General features: G+C 49.0%; 8 protein-coding genes across 8 annotated transcripts; 5 read left to right on the top strand and 3 right to left on the bottom strand.

The window, feature by feature from the left end:
- Positions 1-559: 559 nt before the first annotated feature.
- Positions 560-1,003, bottom strand: ALT_2564 (uncharacterized protein; the record flags this gene model as incomplete). The annotated part of the gene is made up of 1 exon (XM_089599372.1): positions 560-1,003. One exon carries the CDS (start codon positions 1,001-1,003, stop codon positions 560-562), a length of 444 nt encoding a protein of 147 aa, XP_089456518.1.
- Positions 1,004-1,802: 799 nt separating this feature from the next.
- On the top strand, positions 1,803-2,922 carry ALT_2563 (putative short-chain dehydrogenase/reductase family protein; the record flags this gene model as incomplete). The annotated part of the gene is made up of 3 exons (XM_033561253.2): positions 1,803-2,392; positions 2,451-2,726; positions 2,787-2,922. 3 exons carry the CDS (start codon positions 1,803-1,805, stop codon positions 2,920-2,922), a joined length of 1,002 nt encoding a protein of 333 aa, XP_033417144.2.
- A 341-nt stretch (positions 2,923-3,263) lies between these two features.
- Positions 3,264-4,851, bottom strand: ALT_2562 (uncharacterized protein; the record flags this gene model as incomplete). The annotated part of the gene is made up of 4 exons (XM_033561254.2): positions 3,264-3,975; positions 4,027-4,336; positions 4,398-4,508; positions 4,572-4,851. 4 exons carry the CDS (start codon positions 4,849-4,851, stop codon positions 3,264-3,266), a joined length of 1,413 nt encoding a protein of 470 aa, XP_033417145.2.
- Positions 4,852-5,421: 570 nt separating this feature from the next.
- ALT_2561 (GNAT family N-acetyltransferase) lies at positions 5,422-6,120 on the top strand (the record flags this gene model as incomplete). The annotated part of the gene is made up of 1 exon (XM_033561255.2): positions 5,422-6,120. The coding sequence occupies one exon, from the start codon at positions 5,422-5,424 to the stop codon at positions 6,118-6,120; it is 699 nt and encodes a 232-aa protein (XP_033417146.2).
- A 638-nt stretch (positions 6,121-6,758) lies between these two features.
- Positions 6,759-7,986, top strand: ALT_2560 (ceramidase; the record flags this gene model as incomplete). Its single annotated transcript, XM_089599371.1, has 6 exons — positions 6,759-6,814; positions 6,980-7,023; positions 7,081-7,224; positions 7,290-7,574; positions 7,629-7,746; positions 7,821-7,986. The coding sequence occupies 6 exons, from the start codon at positions 6,759-6,761 to the stop codon at positions 7,984-7,986; spliced, it is 813 nt and encodes a 270-aa protein (XP_089456517.1).
- Positions 7,987-8,667: 681 nt separating this feature from the next.
- Positions 8,668-9,594, top strand: ALT_2559 (alpha/beta fold hydrolase; the record flags this gene model as incomplete). Its single annotated transcript, XM_033561257.2, has 1 exon — positions 8,668-9,594. The coding sequence occupies one exon, from the start codon at positions 8,668-8,670 to the stop codon at positions 9,592-9,594; it is 927 nt and encodes a 308-aa protein (XP_033417148.2).
- Positions 9,595-14,688: 5,094 nt separating this feature from the next.
- On the top strand, positions 14,689-15,837 carry ALT_2558 (NAD(P)/FAD-dependent oxidoreductase; the record flags this gene model as incomplete). Its single annotated transcript, XM_033561258.2, has 1 exon — positions 14,689-15,837. The coding sequence occupies one exon, from the start codon at positions 14,689-14,691 to the stop codon at positions 15,835-15,837; it is 1,149 nt and encodes a 382-aa protein (XP_033417149.2).
- A 2,453-nt stretch (positions 15,838-18,290) lies between these two features.
- Positions 18,291-19,232, bottom strand: ALT_2557 (homocysteine S-methyltransferase family protein; the record flags this gene model as incomplete). The annotated part of the gene is made up of 1 exon (XM_033561259.2): positions 18,291-19,232. One exon carries the CDS (start codon positions 19,230-19,232, stop codon positions 18,291-18,293), a length of 942 nt encoding a protein of 313 aa, XP_033417150.2.
- Between the last annotated feature and the right edge of the window lie 182 nt (positions 19,233-19,414).

Raw genomic sequence — 19,414 nt, 5'->3', positions numbered from 1 at the left:
GGTGACACTGCCGGCGCTGATCAAGCCTTTTGATAAGGATTCAACCACCCTTTGGTTGCCATTAACTCTAACTCAAATACCGTGAGCTAGGCCAGTATGATCACTCATAGATAGCCTCTCAATCAAGAGAATGTCCCATTTCTGGCCTTCGGAGTAAGCCCGACATGCGGGGAACCCCAGAATGCTCTTCTCCAGGTTTCCCCGCCAGGGATCGCCCTGGTGTTGCCGGATCCGGCAGGTGAAACGACAGATCCGGAGCACATTTTAGCCTAAATTCCATACCCAACGGAGTACAGTCCTGCGTGTGAGTCGGAATAACTTCAACGGTCTGCTGAGACCATGGTGTCATGTTAGTTGTGTGATTTACTGATATCCCAGCTAGCATACGCGGGTAGATTGATAATGCCCCTTGGAAGTCTTCTGGGCGATGAACATGTTTTGAACTGGTTGAACCTCGTACGGTACAAGCAATGACATCAGGGATATAACCATTATATAGCACCAGGATATCACACAGAAGCCATCTCGCCTGCAAATACGCTCGCTCTGAACCCCGGGTTTACTCAAATCCGGACACCATCCCATCAAACCTACCCAACTCCCAGCCAAGCATCACAGCTCCGACAAAATCCGTAACCCCCAGCGCGAAAAACTCCCAGAAACCCCCCTCGCTCATGCGCCGCCCGCGCAAGAGGAGATTCACACCTAAAGCAGTGGAGACAAACAGTCGAATCGGCACAGTGACGTGCAGCCACTGATTTTCTTCAATCGGCATGTACGAGCTCAGGAAATACGGTAGCTGCAAGGCACATGCTACGACACCGAGGAGGGCGTTGGTGTCTGCGATCCGAGGGGTAGAAGGAGCTGGCACGAAGACTTCGCGTCCAGTGAGGTGTTTCAAGGGCGACTTGCGAAACAGCGAGACGTAGAGGCCCAGCCCTAGGACGGTGGTGCTCGTAAGTAGCACATGGTGTGGGAGGTTGATTGGGCGGAGAGTGAACATTGATGATGGTGGTTGCAAAAACGGCTACAGTTATCAGAATATCTGCGCAAGATGGTCGTTGGAGTTGTTGGGGGAAAGTGTCCTGTTATATGATGATTTTCATCAGGTGAGTCAGATTCGAATACGAGGATCGGGATAAGTAGGTTGACTTCGTCAACAGGCGCCTCCGCAACGTCCCGAACGGACCCAGCTGTACATCTCACCCATATACGACTGACAAGGGGGTTTCTATTGAAATAAGTACCAAGAATCAAGATCCAAATACGGGACGAGGCCTATTTGGTGATCCTGTCGATTCAAGGTACGGGCCGTACGGCACACTCGGCGAAGGGACGATGCTCACGAGGATCACGAGGAGAGATAGGCGTATGGCGCTCTGAGCACGACTATGACGATATACTTGTGCTCTCTCTCAGGAACTAATCAGGTATACTTAATCCGATCTGCACAGATACAAGCCTTCCATGTTGAAGACGCCAGGAATGGCCATGCCGCATAGTACCGCCATAGCGCCAAGACCTTCCCGATTAGGAAGCCAGTCTCCTATTGGTTGGATTGCCAATTTGAGGATACTGAGGTAGGTCATGTCAATTCAACAAGACAATCAACTCGGATTTAGATCAAAACTCCGTTCGTAGCAGTGTTGTTGAGTCCGTAAACGCCGATGATATGGTCCCAGATAACTCAGGGACAGAGCTATATAATCCAGCCGTTGCCTTATCCACAGAGAGATGAGAGCAAACAACAACTTCATTTACATTCTGACCATCATCACTTATCAATACCCGATCTAAACGTCATGGCTTATGCGGCAGCTCAAACCCAACGCCGGAATCTCCCTCTTCTAGCTACCGCTGAAACCTGCTCTGGTGGTACCTACATTGTGACCGGCGCTAACACCGGCCTAGGCTTTGAGGCTGCCAAGCACCTAGTCAGGCTCGAAGCTGCAAAGGTTATCCTCGCCGTACGCAACATCAGCGCGGGTGAGAAGGCTAAGAAGGATATCGAAGAGTCAACTGGGAAAACAGGTGTTGCTGAGGTCTGGCCGCTCGACCTGGCAAGCTATGACTCTGTCAAGACATTTGCACGGAAGGCGACTGCAGAGCTTGATAGGATTGATGCTGTGATTGAAAATGCCGCTGTTGCAGTCTCAGAGCGCATCCTCGCTGAAGGTCACAGCCTGTCTGTCACTGTCAATGTGCTCAGCACGTTCCTTCTTGCGGTGCTTATCTTGCCCAAGATGCGGGAAAGTGCGGAGCGATATGGAATTGTACCCCATCTGACACTCGTGACCAGTCGGGTTGGATTCGATGCTAAAGATCTCTGGGATAAGATCAAGGATGATCCGGTGAACAAGATGGATGGGGATGGGATTCCGCCGATGCGCACGTAAGTTTTCAGCAGACGCATATAGAATTCTTTAGCCAGTGCTGAAGTCAAGGAATAGGTATCCACTTTCCAAGGTCTTGACAACCATGGCATCACGTTATCTTGCAGCTCTGATACCGGTGGATCGTACCGGAGTTGTGTTGAATCTGGTCTGTCCGGGACTTTGCAAGACTGACTTGAGCCGTAACGCACCAGCACAATTTCGGGAGGACCTCGCCAAGCGGCACGCAGAATATGGACGGACTGCTGAGGACGGCAGCCGCACGCTTCTTCATGGGGCTGTGGCAGGAAAAGAGAGCCATGGATGCTTGCTCCATTCCTGTGAACTTGGAGAGTAAGTCGAGTATTCCCTTATGACCTGGGATGGCCGGTGCTGATAAAGATCTGTGTTCAGGAATGTAGTGCCAAGTTGGGTGACAGACGACCAAGGAAAGAAATGGCAACAACATAGCTGGGAAACTATTGCCAAAGTGCTGGAATCCATTGAGCCTGGATGTGTAGAAAGGATCGTGATGAGCACCAAAGCTTAGGCCTTCTTCCATAGATTTGAAAACTCAGATGAAGGGCAACTGTTATGATCAATTGACTGTCTTTACCGGAGAATATAGAATAAAACAGCAAGGTTTTTCAATGTCTTTCATTGTCATTGCTGGACACAGTAGTATTTCGATATTCGTCTCAGTGTACCTATGCGGACAAAGATTACCCCATCTCACAACTTTCAGCCTAGCGAGATTGCTTCTCTTCATCCTAGGAGCAGATGAACCGTTTGCAGGCTGAGCCCGGCACAGAGTAGTGTTCGCCGGCGATGGTTTCAGGGGTCTCATCGATGGGAACTCGCATGCAAGGTGGCGGTGCTGAAATTTGAAGTTCAGTTTGTCGGCAATTGGTTTATGTGAGATTGATTCCAGAGAGTCTTCCCAGCAGTATCGTGAACTGCGGTGACCCACGGGTATTTCGCAAGCACGTTCTGGACTTGTTCCCATGTTCTCAATCTCAGAGTATCGATAGTCTCCTTTGATTTCGAAATCCACGTAGGATGAGTCCCCAGCTGGGACGATGACGCTGCTCCAATATAAAGCATCCAGAGTAATATTTCCCGAATAGCTAGTCCGTCATCTGCAAGATCCTGAGCAACACTGAGAAGTAAGTTAGAGAGAAGAGCGTTATAAGCAATACGATGATCTAGTCCCGGCAAGAATGTAATCAGAAACGCAGTGAGACCTAGATGGATTGCGTTCTCAATCGGGCACTTGGGACGACACCCACCGAGGGTGTACATATTCCCCAAACGATAGCCAAGGACGAGCAGATCACTGTGAAAAGCGCAGGACTTCAGCTTCGGACCCACTCCGTTAGTTGCGTCATTGAGCATCGAAGCAATGGATGTCACTTCATTGAAGATATCTTGAATATCGCGGCGCAGACTTTCTATCAAAGGAGACTGATAGGACTTGCTGGAACCCGCATGATTGTGTCGGTTGTCCCCGTATAGTTCATTTATTATCCTGTTTTCCTTGATGGCGTCCTCCAGGCTAAATAGTGTGGATGAACCCAGCTGCAGAGCATACTCAAGATCAACACTACAATGGTCAGCATGGTCGGCAGATGTGCAGTGCCGCTGAAGGGCATACCGCAGCATTTTTTGAACAAGTATATGATGGCTCTTCGAAACCTGCAACAGCCCGCCTTGTAGTTGGACCATTCTTCGCAAAGCTTGAACGTGGACAAATCCTCGTTGATATTGGTTCTGATGGCGCTCGTACTGAGCCATGCTTACTATAACCGCCATGGTCGTATCACTGATCTCTTCCTGGAGGGAAAGTCGTTGATTGATCAAACGAAATGTGTGGGATATGTGACTCATGGCTTGCAGGATACCGTCTGGCCTGGTGACCAGGTTGTTGAGGCACAGTATGGAGGTTGCAACGGCGCAATGAAAGCCTGCCGTGGAGAAGTCAGTCTGAACTATTACCATGTGGCGTCATTGGACTTCTGGACCCACAAGCTTGATCGATAAATATGTACCGCACAAACATCGAAGAGGCCTGACCAGCAGAGTCAAGGGCTTTGCTCAGTTGAGGCACGTATCGTGTGGCGCACAGGAATCCAACGACTGCATGTTGGACCAGGTCAGCAGCACAGTCTATACAGCATTAAGCGAAGGAGATGATCATACCTCTTTTCACAAGCGCCTTTGATTCCCCAAACAGTGGCACTGGAAAGACCAGCCCATCGTCTATCGGCCGTTCAATCTGAGAACTTTCTTTCACCGGACCAAACCCCTTCCTTATTATGCCAGGGAGACCATAGGAAGATATAGTCGTCGTTGACGCGTGTTTTCTCGATGATCGCACGATTATTTTGCCCTTATTCTTTCCCGTGGCCGCATGGCGACGGATCTGCTTTCGAGTGGCTTGATCGATGCTGAGTTTGTTGTCAATAAACTCAAAGGACATCCTGATTGTCTAGGATACAATATAGCAATACAGTGTACTTCAACGATAAAGAAGGGAGTGGTAAGAGAACGAATGATGATTTGGTGATTTTCTGTCCTGGTGAGATTGAGCTGTCGGAGTTAACGGAGCTAATCACTAGAGGCGTGTCCTTTAAAGCTTACACACGACTCCTGAAATTTCGTTTGTTTTGTCGTTCAGAAAGTCACAGGGCTGGTCTTAAGTTGACGCTGCTTCAGAGAAAACTGGAGTGAGGATGACTGTCTGGGTCTGGGAGTACACCGCGCCATATATAACTATGGCTTCCTTGTTGCGTTGAGTGCTGAGTAGCCTCGGTGACATGGTTACAACTAACCATCTACCAAGTCCCCAGTTGGTCTCTTTGAAGTTATATTCGAGATTCGTGAAGGGTGAGTTGAGTCCATGTCATGCTGGATCCGCCAGCATAAAAATGTCCGATCGCCAGCTAGGATAATCGGACCTCGTATATCCTGTCTCTAATGCAACCTCGTTCCGACCTTATGACTCATACGAAGTATATAACTAGTCTAAGTTATAAGCACCTCTTATCGAATGAAGCAAAACTCCTGCTATTCGGAGGCCATTGAAAAAATGAGTAACATCGCCCTTATCCCCCAGACGTTTCCCACGCCAGAAGAACGGGATAAAATCGTCCACCTGTACAAGTACCTCCGCTTAGCAGGCCTCAATCAAGACCCAAAGGCCTTTTCAGCAAGCTACGAGACTGAAGTGGAGTTTCCCTACGAAAAGTGGCTGGCCCGGATTCAAAACCCGCAGGCACGTACCTTTATCGCCTTGGACGAGGGTGAAACCGTTCCTTCATCGGGCGATGCATTGACCGCCCTTTTGTCGAGGCAATGGCTGGGGACGGTGACCATTGTAGGACCGAAATTGGCGTTTAGCAATGAAATTGATCTCAACGCGCCGTGGAGGGTATTTACGGAAGGTGATCGGTATACGGCACCACAAGCGGATGATAGAGACGTCGTCGCCGTGTATATGATTGCTGGCATGTTTGTACTTCCAGCGTCGAGAGGGAGGGGAAATGGTCGTCGACTTGTTGAAGCCGCCGCCAGACATACCCGAGGCGCTTCACCAGCTACAGAGCGAACTCTACTAGTCCTACTGGTCGAGGCCGACAACAAAGCTGCAAGGAAATTATACGAAAGATGCGGGTTCCAGAAGTGCAACGAGGAAGTGGCATTGGGTGGACAACAGACGGTCGGGATGGTCCGCAACACTGGAAAGTAATGCAATCGAGTGCGAATCGAGCCAATGTTCGAAACGTGCGCCATGCTTACAAGTCAGTCAACCGGTCGAAGGGGCGTATGTTTATCTCATTGGTCAATTGCTTGGAGTAAAAGCATTCTCATTTATCGCTGGATCATGTTTATGAGCACGTTTGGCCCAGTCCTGAAATGGACGGTGCCTATGGAAGCTCGCCAGCTATAGGCGCATCTGATTCTTGCAAGCTTCAATCATTTTTAACAACCTATTTCTATTCAATTTGCATTAGAGCAATAACGACATTACTGAACAACATTTCTACCGCAAAAGCGATCGGGAGATGCTTGTCTCTCAACGCGACTGAGATGGCGCGGGAGATTGAGAGGAAAGAGAGGAAAGGGAGACTGCATCAGATCGTTTTGTGACACTTGGCGGTTCATTTATTTTGCTACCCTTGCCTACTAATTCTACATTAACTGCGGTCATCATTTGGCTCCGGTGTCTGACCCGCTCTCGTCCCCTGTAAGCCCTAGTGTATTATTGTGGTTGCCTGTCCACCGCCCCTCCTTCGCTTTTCTCTGTGTTTGTGTCTCTCTCGCCTACATATTCGTTTCTTTTATCTTCCTGTATAACAATTTCCTTAAACTCTATCGGCGGCCAAGATGACTTCGAGTGGCTCAGAGACCCCTTTCTGGGGCCCGATTACTTCAAACTCCAAGTGAGTGCTCAGCCTCCTGTGCTGACAGCTCCTTGCAAGTACTGTCAGCTAACTAGTATTAAACAGCTTTTGTGAGGAGGTAGTTATAATTCACTGCACTTGTATATCAATATACATCGCACAGCTGATTATTTGCTTGATGGTTTAGGACTACATGGTTACCAGATACGCTGCGGAATTCATCAACACCTTGACCAACGTAGTATACAGTAAGCGCTTTCTTCTGTTTTGGGTGAACTGAGAATTCCACTGAAAAGCACGTCCAGTAATCTACGCCATTTATGGGCTGTATCAGCTGCGGCAGAAACCCAATGCTGGTTTCCTTCGCACCGTCCCCTACTTGGGTTTAATGGCAGTGGGCATTTGTTCCGGTCTATTCCACATCAGCCTCAAGTACCACACCCAGATGTGTAGGTTTCCTCTATCGATCCCTTGTTCTACTCTGGCTACCTTTCCCTGCTCACTCTATTCTCAGTGGACGATCTCTCCATGATGTTCACAACAACCCCCGTGCTCCACCGCGTCATGACCGCCAATGCCAGCCCAAGGATCACGACCATCGTGGGCATGGTCCTGGGGTCAGCCCTTCTCGCCCTAGTAATTTACCACGTAAAGACAGATGAACTGCTCCTGCACTCTCTGTTCTTTGTTGGCTCCGTAACCGCCATCGGAATTTCTACCATGCGAATGATCAACACTCGCACGCGGGCGGGCTCAGAGGCTCGAAGGCAGATCTGGGGGATGGTACGGTTTGGCGCTGGTAATATACTCACCTCACTCCGATATTGAATCCCCTGCTAATATCATCGCGAAGTTATATTCAATCTGGGTTACTGGTTCTGGCTGGTTGATGGGTGGATGTGCTCCTACTTGAAAAGCGTCAGGCAGACGGTGGGTCTTCCCTGGGCTTTTTTGTTGGAGCTTCATGGGTGGTATGCACCAGTTTCCCAGATATTTCTTAAGTCCGTTTCATTCTTCAATAATAATACTGACACCAAATTGGCAGGTGGCACATCTGCACTGGAATTGGTGCCTACATCTTCATCGCCGTGATCGATCATCTTGTATCAGGGGACGATCACAGTGATATCCCCGGATCCCTGGCCTGGCCTGCTCCGTGGGCTGCTCAGTCGATCTTTGCAGGAAGAGGATCAGACAAGAAACAAGCATGAGCCTATACCTATAGAACACTTGCCATGGCGGCTTAGGGTATTTCCTTGGCTCTCTATTCTCCGCCAGGCTATGTGCATTGATCATTGTTGGGACAGCTTAATGGTATATTTAGAAACATGCCAGGATCAACTTTCGAGAGACATATACCTCAAGAAGTATCTAGTCTATTAACGCTGAGACCGTATCTTCTGATTTAGCCTCTATTCCATGTTCATGATAGACCAGCCGCGTTGGTTGATATTGCTATCTTGCTTTGGAGTGTCATGGAGCTATAGACGCAGGTGTACGTGGCATGAACGTAGCCAACAAGGCGACACAAAGAATGGATCAGTTGTTGGATTCTCCACAGCCATTAACATGCACCAAATGCTGCCACTATCTGCTAGTCTAGTATCCTGTACTACCAATTGAAACTTATATTGCTTACACGATGGATATGGGGCGTGAGATGAAGCACCTAAGAATAATGCCTAATTGAGTTCCCGCATAAAGGGTACACACCAAGCGCCTTGGCTGAGGCCGAGACTGAGCCAATATCACAGTGACATTATCGGCTAGACCGATCGGGTCTAGATACTGGTGAGCTTACAAGCCACCTGTCTAGTGGTGTATTATCCCATCTGGCCATTGACTTGCTATTTCCAATGGACCAATTTCCATCCTCTATGAGTACGGATACCATGATCTCCATCGGCACCCATCGCCTCTACCTCTCCATCCGCGGCCCACCCCGCCGCAACCCCCTAGACCCTATCGTAGTATTCATCGCCGGCGCAGGCGACGTCGCATCGTCTTACTGCGCCGTTCAACGCCTTGTCGCGCCCTTCTCCCCGCTTGTTCTTTACGATCGCTCCGGCCTCGGCCGCAGCGAAATTGATCCAAACACAGCAAACCCAACGGCCACGTCAGCAGCCGCAGAGTTACACACCTTACTCACCACTGCAAACATCCCTCCGCCACTTATCCTGGCCGCTCACTCCTATGGCGCGATTATCGCTAGGGAATACCTCCATTTCTACCCGAGCGATGTCGCGGGGATGGTTCTCATGGATGCCGCAACGGAACGAAATATCGAGTTATTCCAGAACCCGGATTTAGATCTTAATGCCGTGGTTGGTAATCTGAAGTTTGCTGAGGTCACGGGTCTGCGTGCTGCCGCTCAGCTGTCGCGGGAGGAATGGAGGGTCAGAGCGATGGACATTGCGCGGGGAGTGGCTACTTCGCAGGCTGAAGCGATGATGCGGGAGGAGGTTTGTTGTGCGCTTGCCGAGAAAGAGCAGTTGAAGAAGCAAGCGCTGGGGGATCGGCCTTTGAGCGTGATTCGGTGTAATGGGTTGAGGGACTACCAGAGACTCTATGAGGAGGCTGTCGAGGCTGGGAATGGGACGGAGGCTCAGCGAGCGGCGTTCCGTGAGCTACTGGAGAAATGGGATGGTATGGATGATGAGATGCAGGAAGAGCAGTTGAGATTGTCTAGACGGAGTCGGATGGTTCATTTGCCGGACTGTGGGCATAATGTGCATTTGATTCGACCGGACGTTGTTGCGGAGGAGATTCGATGGGTAAGAGAGCAGATCTTAAGTCCAAAGATAGACTCTTCACTTTGATCGTATGTATCGTTGTCGGAATGCATCATCGTCTGCTTTTAGGCGTACTCTCTTCACATATTGCAATCAGCAGCTGCAAAATATTTGATTTTCTTGAGTGTCCCTCGACTTCAGAGGAATCCCGGCCTCCTATATTGATTGCAGCTTGACTGAGTGGTGTCGACTCGGTGTGTGCCCAACCACTGATTACCAAGCTGCCCTTCAGGAGTTCGTCCGAGAAAGCCGCCTCATATGCGACCCTAGAATTAAGGAAATTGGCCTGCAAAAAAGGTTACCTCCAGCAGGCCGCGCCGAAGAAAGTTTTCCGCGAGCGGCGCTTAGGGGTAACTGCCAGTGACACGGGCGTTGAGGTCGACGATGTACTGATCTCCACACCATCTGTCATTATATCTACCCCTACTGGGCCATAATAGCCTTCTGATGCAGGAAAGCGGCAATCCTCTCCGATATGTCGCGATAGTTTTCTTTGAGTTCTGGCTGCCGCTTGTAGGAGATTGGACAACCAATCCAGTACCCATGCTCGTCTAATTGCTGATCAGATTGCTGGTGCGAGGAGAAACCTGAAATCTGATTCAGTGACATGTTGATATAGCCAGCTTACACATACTCATACTCCTCAGCTACTCTGATAATTGCGTTTTTATTTTCCCATCTGGGAGGCTCCAGGTGGAAGGCGAGCAAGTGTGCTACATCATCGAGATACATTCGTATGTCTTCACCGCGCGCAGGAATCTCAAGTAGCGCGCTTCTTTTATCCAACTCTCTCTCTATAAATTGAATATAATGTGACTTTACAAAGAGTTTTGTGTTAGTTCCCTCCCTGTATCCGGAACAATTGTCTGGTGCTGTCCCCTTGAAGGGAGTTGTGTGCGAGCTCCGCATTCCAGCGTATCAGAAACAATGTTCTCGAATATCCGGCGATAACAGAAAATGGAACAGTCAAGATCTGTTCATACTGAGGACAGGACTCTTTGACTTTGTGATATATAAGGATTGATCAACTGCCAGAGAGGTACAGCAGGAACCGCATAAATCTACGCGCGTCACCCTATGTCCGTCTTCGTCAACCCGTACAGCATATGTATCTCTGCCTTTACCGAAGGCCCTCCAAAAATGATGATAGCCGCGTGCTTGACCCACATCATCGCCGAGAGGGTGATGGATGGGAAACAGCTAACGCCACCAGTCCTGACACGGCGTTGTCCTTGTTCGAGGGGGTCTTCTTTTTCATATAAGTTCCTTCTAGGACTTTAAGGCTCCTTTAGGTCTCAATAAACTCAAACTGCCTATCGACTGTCGTTCCATGTGTGGCCGGCTAGTTTCTTGGACACGTACTTAGCGCCGTCTGGAATGTGATTGTTATCCCCGTGCCTGATTTCCTGTGGTAAAATGGTCTTGTGTTTCTTGGCTTATGACAGGAATGTCATTATGAATGCTCATCAAGCATTCCTAAAAAAATGAACTCTTTGTGTTGCATGCATTCCGGTCTTACCACGGTGGATCGTAGGATCCCAAGTCATTTGGGAAGCTAGACTACACCAGCATACTATGTAGTGTTCATTTTTGACAGCACTTTCCGTGAAAAGTTTAGCTCCACATCACAAACAATGCACTGGTGAAGCTTGAGCTAGGAATATGGTTGGAAAGTTTCGGCCGACATAAATATACTGCTTGATTTATCCTTGCTGATTGAATTCGGGCTTAACTCCCTCTTCGCTAATTCCCGATATCAGGGTATATATGAAGAAGGCTTAGTAAATAATCTATGACTAGTAGGAAATATTCTATCCAACAGAAAGTAGCTTACGACCCAGGAGAGAGGAGCCGGCCCATGTTTGAACTACTCTCATAATGCAGCGCACCCTCCATGTCCTTTATCTTACCTCTAATAGGACACTGCCGTCGGGAATTCCAGCCGAGGATGTAGCCGAGAGAGAATCTCTACATTGTCTGGCTCGTTTTCTGTGGTCAAAGATTCTGTGGCGTATGAAGATGTCGATCAAAACCATCGAAGTATTCCGCTTAAATCTCCGTTTCTTCACTGCATCTATAACGTCATTGACTGTTCACAGGCGGAAGTCCTCCACCCCATAATCGCCAGACTTCGGATCGTACCTACATCTAGCAAAAGCTCGTAGGTATATTCAAGTTCAGGCTGCAAGAGTCCAGTCTCTCCACCGGACTTCAGTCCTCTGATACGGAAATAGGTGACAGCCTGCAGGTGTAAGTGAGTATGACGAGCAATAGGGGGGCGCAGGGAGCTATACACTGATCTTCTCGTTGGAAATTGTCGTTGATACCTGCTGCTCTCTACCGGCGTGACATTCCACTTCGCCTGATCATGTCCGCCATATTCTTGCTGAACTCGTCGCACGAAAAGCAGATCTCTATGGTAATAGAGGGGTACCAGTTCATTCAATAAGCACCAACCATTCTTACTCAAAACTCCATCCTAAAAATATAGTGCAAAGCCACTCCTAAACTCCCGACAGTCAACGTTCCCATAGTCAGTCCAAGCCTCTCAACCAAACTATGGGGCACCAGAACTGTGTTGTAGACAGGCAACCGCATGATCGGGAACGCACACCAGGGGGCAGTCACATATAATCCTGCGAACAAGACCCAGCAATAGCCGATCAACCTGCAAAATGTCTCATTTCCCAACACGTAACATAACAACCCATTTCCTTCACGAACATATCGCCCTACATAAGACTGTATCGCGTCTTCAAGCATGATAATAAACGGATTGACAGTCATGATGAGCAAGAATCCTGTATGAGCAGGAAAGTCGCTCCATATGGCGCTCATATAATGGAACCCTGCGGAGAGAGTGAACATGAGGACTAACTCAGTGTAGCGTTTTACTGCACTATTCGCAGGAAGCCCGAGGAGATCCCTAGATATCCCTCGGCAGATACTGCACAGCGGCCAGCGCAGAAATTGATGCCAGAGTTGTCTAACAAAGCCTCAACAGGTTGTACTAATCCTTTATCATAGTGATAGCTTACCCCCAGAAATTTCGAAGCGTGTATGCATTCATTATACTGCCAAAGAGCGGCGGCCAATCCTCCGGAGGCGTCAACTTGATACCCACCGATATAACGGAGAAGCATCGATAAGCCCAATCTAATAATAGTTTTAAAGTCACCAAAAACACGATGGCGATAGCAAGACGCGCGCCTTGTTGTATTGCTGTCGGACTGTAGTAGCCCAAGAACTCTGTGCCTGGAGCATGTGTGAAAGATTGAATCTCGGAAAAACGAGCGAAGTAGCCAAAGTAGAGGAGATCCAGAGCCAGATACTGCCACATCGAGATAGCGGTTTGACGGATCAGAAACCTCATCCGATTAACGCTACAACCGTCTGCCGAAGTGACCCACGCTGGAAATGGCGGGATATTCTTTACTTGCCATTTGGTTCCCACTCCGCGGGTACTTGTAGCAAGTCTGAGGGCGAGGCGAAGCCGAGAGGAAATGTCAGAGCGTTTCCCAGCGTTGTTCTTGGTAGTGTAAGATTTATCGTCCAGGTCAACGAAGCATAAGAGGTTTATCAGATGGGCGGTTCTGATTGCGGAAAAGAACGTGTGCGGCATGCGTAGGACTGGACTGCTGTACAAGCTCGGCAGGCTGGTGATTTCAATGTACAACAGGAGGCACAAGAAAAGCACACCAAAGACCTGATAAAGTGAGTATCTGGCCCAGATGCCGGCCAGCATGGTTGTAGTAAGTCCACATTGGGCTACTATGCAGTATAATGGTAAAAGCATTTGGATAGATATCCCACAAAGGATTTCTCCTTTGGAACTTCGAGTAGTTAGACTGCAGCCTCTGCCCATCAAATGAGTAGTATACTACGTTCTTATACTGAAGTTAAACGTCTTTCAACTGAGTATTAATAACCCTAGTTTACATTCTCCATGAGCAAGGGTTCATTGGCTGAACTGTACAGGAATGCAACCTATTGCCCATGCGCTCCGCCCCCATCTGTGAGAGGGATGGAATCTCATGTCCCGCGTACTGTACATCTGTACCTATTATTCATGATCTGAACCAATGTTGATTGGCCTTGCGCCAATCTCCTTACCCCTCCTTACCCCTGGGAAAGCATATGCCGAAGACAGGAACAAATTTCTTGTAGTATACCAAACTGAAAACAATTTTCACAATCTGCGCTGTCATCTTGTGTATGCGTGAGCCAAGTGTCATATACTCACCGGCGCATTACATTCCTGAACCGACCTGATGTCGATTTTAATCTAAGTACGCGACTGCATATCTCCGCTTACTTGCTACATTCTCTCCTAAAACTTGGAAACAGTCTCTAAACATTATCAGTGTTGGGTATATATACCTATTACGGTGTAACCGAGCAAGCACAGATTATCGGAGCCATGCAGATGGATTGGAGATCAGTGAGATGTCTGGTTTGGCCATCTTTTCCGTCATGTGACTAAGGGAATATATATTCCGCTATGTGATGTGTTCATAAGACCACTTCCAGTATGTTCAGAGTCCAGGTCATTTTATGCATCAACTCGTGCACACGTAGTTTGGTTAGACCATAAGATAGATTGGCAATTGTCACAGAGCCAACTCACCTCAGCTTACAACATTCTACATGGATCCCTTGTCCATCTCAGATTGGCAATGAATGATTGTAAAACCGGTCCCGAAACCAAATACTAAGCTACTCCTGGAAAGTACATTACCTCCTTATATCATCCCAATAATCCGCAGGTAGACACTAGTGGTTTGTGGGTGGTGCTTAATAATTCCTTCGCCCTCCAGTGTTGACCCAAACAAGATATGCTGGTTGTGTTTCTAAATACGCACTGACCTGAAGAATTCATGAACCAGCCGATATGTGACACGGGTCAGCCCCCAGCTGCACCTCTGGCGAGATAAGGTTAGGCAGCCCTGAAGGATCAGCTAAGATCCTTGTGCGGTTTCTAAGCATTAGTAATTATTAATAGAAAACTTGGCGGACATCCTTTGCGATTACTCAGAACAAGATAGGGGTATTAATACAAGGTCAGATCACCAACCAGAAATCAGTGAACCACCAAGAATATCACATAGAGCCTTTATCACCATGACATCAACCAAAACAACTGTTGTGATAATTGGTGCTTCCTTTGCCGGGGCACCAATTGCGCATTCTCTCCTCAAAGATGTCTCAACAGTGAAGGTTATTCTGATCAATCCCTCTCCGACATTCTACTTTTCCATTGCCGGCCCCCGAATCATGGCCAAACCCACAGCCTTCCGACCAGAGCAATACTTGATCCCAATTGAGTCGGCATTCAAAAAGTATCCTTCAGAATCTTTTGAGTTCGTTCAGGGACGGGTAACAGCCATTAATCCGGAAGATAAATCCGTCATGGTTGACGGTCAAACGAGCATCCAATTTGACTATCTCGTCATTGCCGCGGGGAGTACCACCCCATCAACGACTCGCAGTGACGTCCCCATCCCCTTCAAGCAGTCCAACGCCGATAATATGGCAACGCTCATCCAGAACGCGCAACTGGCTATCTCATCAGCATCGCAGATTGTCATAGCCGGTGCGGGCCCCATCGGTGTTGAACTCGCCGGGGAAATCGCCGAAGCCGCGCAAGAACAGGGGAAATCAGTAAAGATTACTCTCGTCTCTGCTTCGGACCGCGTATTACCGATGCTCAAGACGTCAGGCAGTAAAGCTGCGGAAAGCCTGCTTACCCAGAAAAATGTGACGATCATCACGTCGCAAGCAGTCACAGATGCGGTTCTGTCCACCAACGGGACATGGAACTTATTTCTCAGTAACGGGCAGCAGCTCACCGCCGATTTGTACATCCCCACAACAGGTGTCCTACCCAACAGCAACTTTATCCCTCAGCAATGGCTGGACACTGACGGCTGGGTGAAAGTGGACCATGAGCTTCGCGTACAAGGCGGACAGAATGCACCCTTGCCCGTCTACGCGGCAGGCGATATAACCAACAATTCGATGCGCCTCTCCTTCAAGGCTGCTGAGCAGGCTGTGATTGTTGCTGCGAACATAAAGAACGACATTCTTGGCTCAAAGTACAAGAGGCGGGTGTATGATCAAGGAGATAGCATCATGATGATTGTCCCCGTCGGGGCGTCGGGTGGAACGGGGCAGCTGTTCGGTATGACACCGTGGAGTTTCGTGGTCAAGGCGATCAAGGGGAAGGACTTTTTTGTCTCCAAGGCCCCTTCGATTATTGGGGCAAGTTAATGGCAGGCATGTTGACATTAGCCTCATGTTGTTGATCTATCTATTCGTAACTGAATCCTCTGTTCCTTCAAAGAGCAGATTTATTGTCCGATGGAAGATTAAGGACTCAAGATTCCATTGGTCGAGATTGAGGCGTTCTTTGCTTTGATCTACATTAATAATTATCAAATGAATAACTAGGCCCGGTAAACTTCTCCGTACTCCGATAGTCATTGTTAACACAAATTATACTAGAATAGCCACCTTGGAGTCTGCGGTTGAAATTATTCGTAATGAACCTTCCCATTTACCTTGAGAATGATTCATCAAGCCGATATGCCAAAAATGCATACCAACTCCAATCCAACTCGACCGCGTCAAATAATCTCACAGTGGCAACGTTGGTGCCTATGTATGTCAATATTTCTAACAGTGCTTGGGTATTGACAGGCGTAAGACTGCATATCAACTGCTCCCTTCCTCATCCTGTCTCCGGCCGGTGGGCTGTAAGGTACCCTGTAGTGGACTTGGCAAGACGGACCAAGTTTGGTAGCTACCTTGTTTTACCTAGGCACCTTAGCTTGTACGATGGCACACTCATTATTCCAAACAAATGAGGGAGCGGCGTACTTTATCCCATCATGCCCCGGCCTAGCCCGCCTCCCGCTCAAGGCCGACTAGGTAGTAGGTCCTGTAAGTCATCAGACATAAGAATACAGTCAAGAGATCTGTAAATGGCCAAGTTTAGTACCAGATCTTCTGATTACAGCTCATTCACATCCCAACGAATTTCGCCCCAGATTCTCAGTCTCTAGCATTCACTTTTTTGGAATCTGTCTCTCATGACCATTCACTTTCTGCTCTTAATTCCAGTATTTTTCTTCCGCTGTAACAGACAGTTTCTACTATCCTCAGTTCTTCTAACATGATGACCAACTCGAAGAAAAAAGAAGGTCTCAACCCAGACTTCGGGACTGCTACCAACAATTTCGCCAAACAAGGCCGCCTTAAGCAAAGCAACACACATAAATCTGGTGAATTGAAGTCAGGATCTCAGGTAAGCAGCAGTCTTTGCTAACATGAAACCAAGGAACACTCTAAAAGAAGCTCCAGGAAGCACCACAGTGCCCCAACGAAAGGCAAGAGATATCGACAGAGAGGCGTAGAGACACACCTAAGAATCACTTCCGATGACTCTAGTGGGTCAAATGAGGCACGCTTGCCACTTCCACCCAGACAGAATTGTACCACAGGCCATGGTACGAGATGACAGTGAACGTCTATCTCGACCTGTTGATACAGGAGCTCATTTCGTTGGTGGGTGTATTGTCAGCTACCGTGTGCATCATCAAACATGTCCGGTTTATGCCTACCTCAGTGGGGCCTCATACACTGCTATAACCGACTGGGTCGTAAAGTCCAGGTCTGAAAAGCCGATTCGGGCAATTCTGGAAGTTAAGCGCAATTTCAGGTATGCAAAGGGGCAAGAGAAGATCCGCATGCAAGAGACGGCAGAGGCTGCCCGCCCTAAAAAGAATAGGAGGTAAGTGCTCTAGATACTGCTACATTGGATGGGTGAATGCTGATGAGCTAGCTTCTCTTAATATTCCAGGATAATGACGAAGTGTACTTGGAACTTGCGGCAAGTCCCCTCAGCTATAATATCGCGACTACCTGGAGGATACAGCCGCGCCCCCATCAGTTACACCCCCATGCTAGATGAGACAGTGGTAACCCTGCACTTAGTCCTGTTAATACAGGAGCTAATCAACTTAAAGAGGTCGTCCGGCCTCCAGTGCACGGTTACACGTGTACGTCATGTACCCCAATTCGGGACACAATCGTACACGGCCATTGTTGATGGCGTGGTGTGGACAATAAGGACAGACCAAGTTCTGTCAATCCAGGAGGTCAAACCGGTGTCTAGGTTCGTCGAGCCGGCTCATGTCCGGATGCAGGAGACCGCCGATGCTGTTGGATGGCTCAAGCACCAGTCAGGATGAGTTCCGGAGCTCCCGGAAAAAAGGTAAATATACCTCACTTTTAACGTGATTTGTATAAATACATGGCTAAATGATCAGCCGCCTCATAATATACCAAGGCTACAGGGAGGTACTCCTCACCATCGTGACGAGTACCTGGAGAGGACACAGCCGACCGCCACCGCCGACCCCGACGAATTCCTGACGATGCAAACATTTGGGCCATGGCTAATTAACGAGGAGCCTGAGCTCCGGAGCCTCTGCCTGACACTGCTGGCATTTTTGCAAGCCGCGTAGGAGGTGGCCAACTAAGCCATCTTCTCCATCTGCCCGGCCGTTGCGTGGAGTGGATGGAAGGTTGTTTTGTTGGAGGAGCGCGGGTGGCTTTCTCAATTTGATTCCGATGCTTGATATTGCAGACTATGTGCACTGGCGTCGAGAATAAGCTACATCTAACCCGCATCACAGTAATCAATATTTCCGACCCGAGAACTATTTGATGCACCGTTTAGCGATAGCTTCCAGATGCTCCTCATCGGTACCGCAACACCCCCCAATAACCTTGACATTAGGAACCAATGGCATCACGCCCTCAAAGCCATCCGTGAAGACAGAAATATCCCCCCGATCAAGGGTCTCAGTATTATCCAGCTCGTCATGACTCTTCAGACTCGCATTCCCCTTGATCAATCCAATTCTCCCCCGCACAACCTCCGGCACATCGCGCAACGCCGCAGAAATCCGCACCGGATGCGCACAGTTAACACCATAGTACACCACATACCCACCAGTCTTCTCATCAACCGTCTGAATAGCGTCCTCCAAACTCCGCCCACCAAGCAACCGGCCATCAGACTCAATACTGAACGACACAACAACCGGCAACCGCACCTCCCTCGCCAACTCCACCACCGCAATCGCCTCATTCAAATTCGTCACTGTCATAATCGCCAGCATATCCACCCCCGCATCCGCAAGCACTCCCACCTGCTCCCTGTATCCGTCCCGCGCATCCTCCAGCGTGATCGACTCACTCGTATCCTCGTAGGCGTCCCGCAGGGGCCCCATCGTCCCGCTGATCACGACGGGGATATTGTTTTCTCCACCCATAGCTTTATTCCTGGCTTCCTTGGCTAGCCGTACCGCCGCGCGATTAAGCTCGAGGAGTTTGTCGGTGCAGAGACCCATGGGTTGCGCCCAGGGAGTAGCGCCGCGCCAGGTGCGGGTGTCTAGGACGATACCGGTGCCGTTGGTGGCGGCGATAGAAATGTATGAGTTGTAGTAGTGGGAGATGAGTTTGCGGCCGGACTCGGAGTCGACTAGAGGCAGGGAGGAGAAGCATGGCAGGTGGACTTTGTCTTTGTAGACGAGGCATGTTTCCATGCCGCATTCTGTGAGGAAGGGTTTTGGGGAGACGAGTTGCGGGAGAGCCATGTTGACAGAGGCTGTTTAGATTGGGTTACCTGGATGGATAGAGATACGTGTAAGGACAGTGATGTGAAATGTCTGAACGAAAAGTGGAATGAGTGTGGTGGAAATAAAGACCTTGACTGTCTGGCCGCCTGGCGGATATTGATGGATCCCCGCAAAGTGGGGATGACCGCCAGTGTGGAGAC

Source organism: Aspergillus lentulus (genome assembly GCF_001445615.1).
Source record: "Aspergillus lentulus DNA, contig: Alt04, strain: IFM 54703, whole genome shotgun sequence".
NCBI classification, from domain to species: Eukaryota; Fungi; Ascomycota; class Eurotiomycetes; order Eurotiales; family Aspergillaceae; genus Aspergillus; species Aspergillus lentulus.
This window is presented reverse-complemented; position numbering and strand designations above follow the sequence as displayed.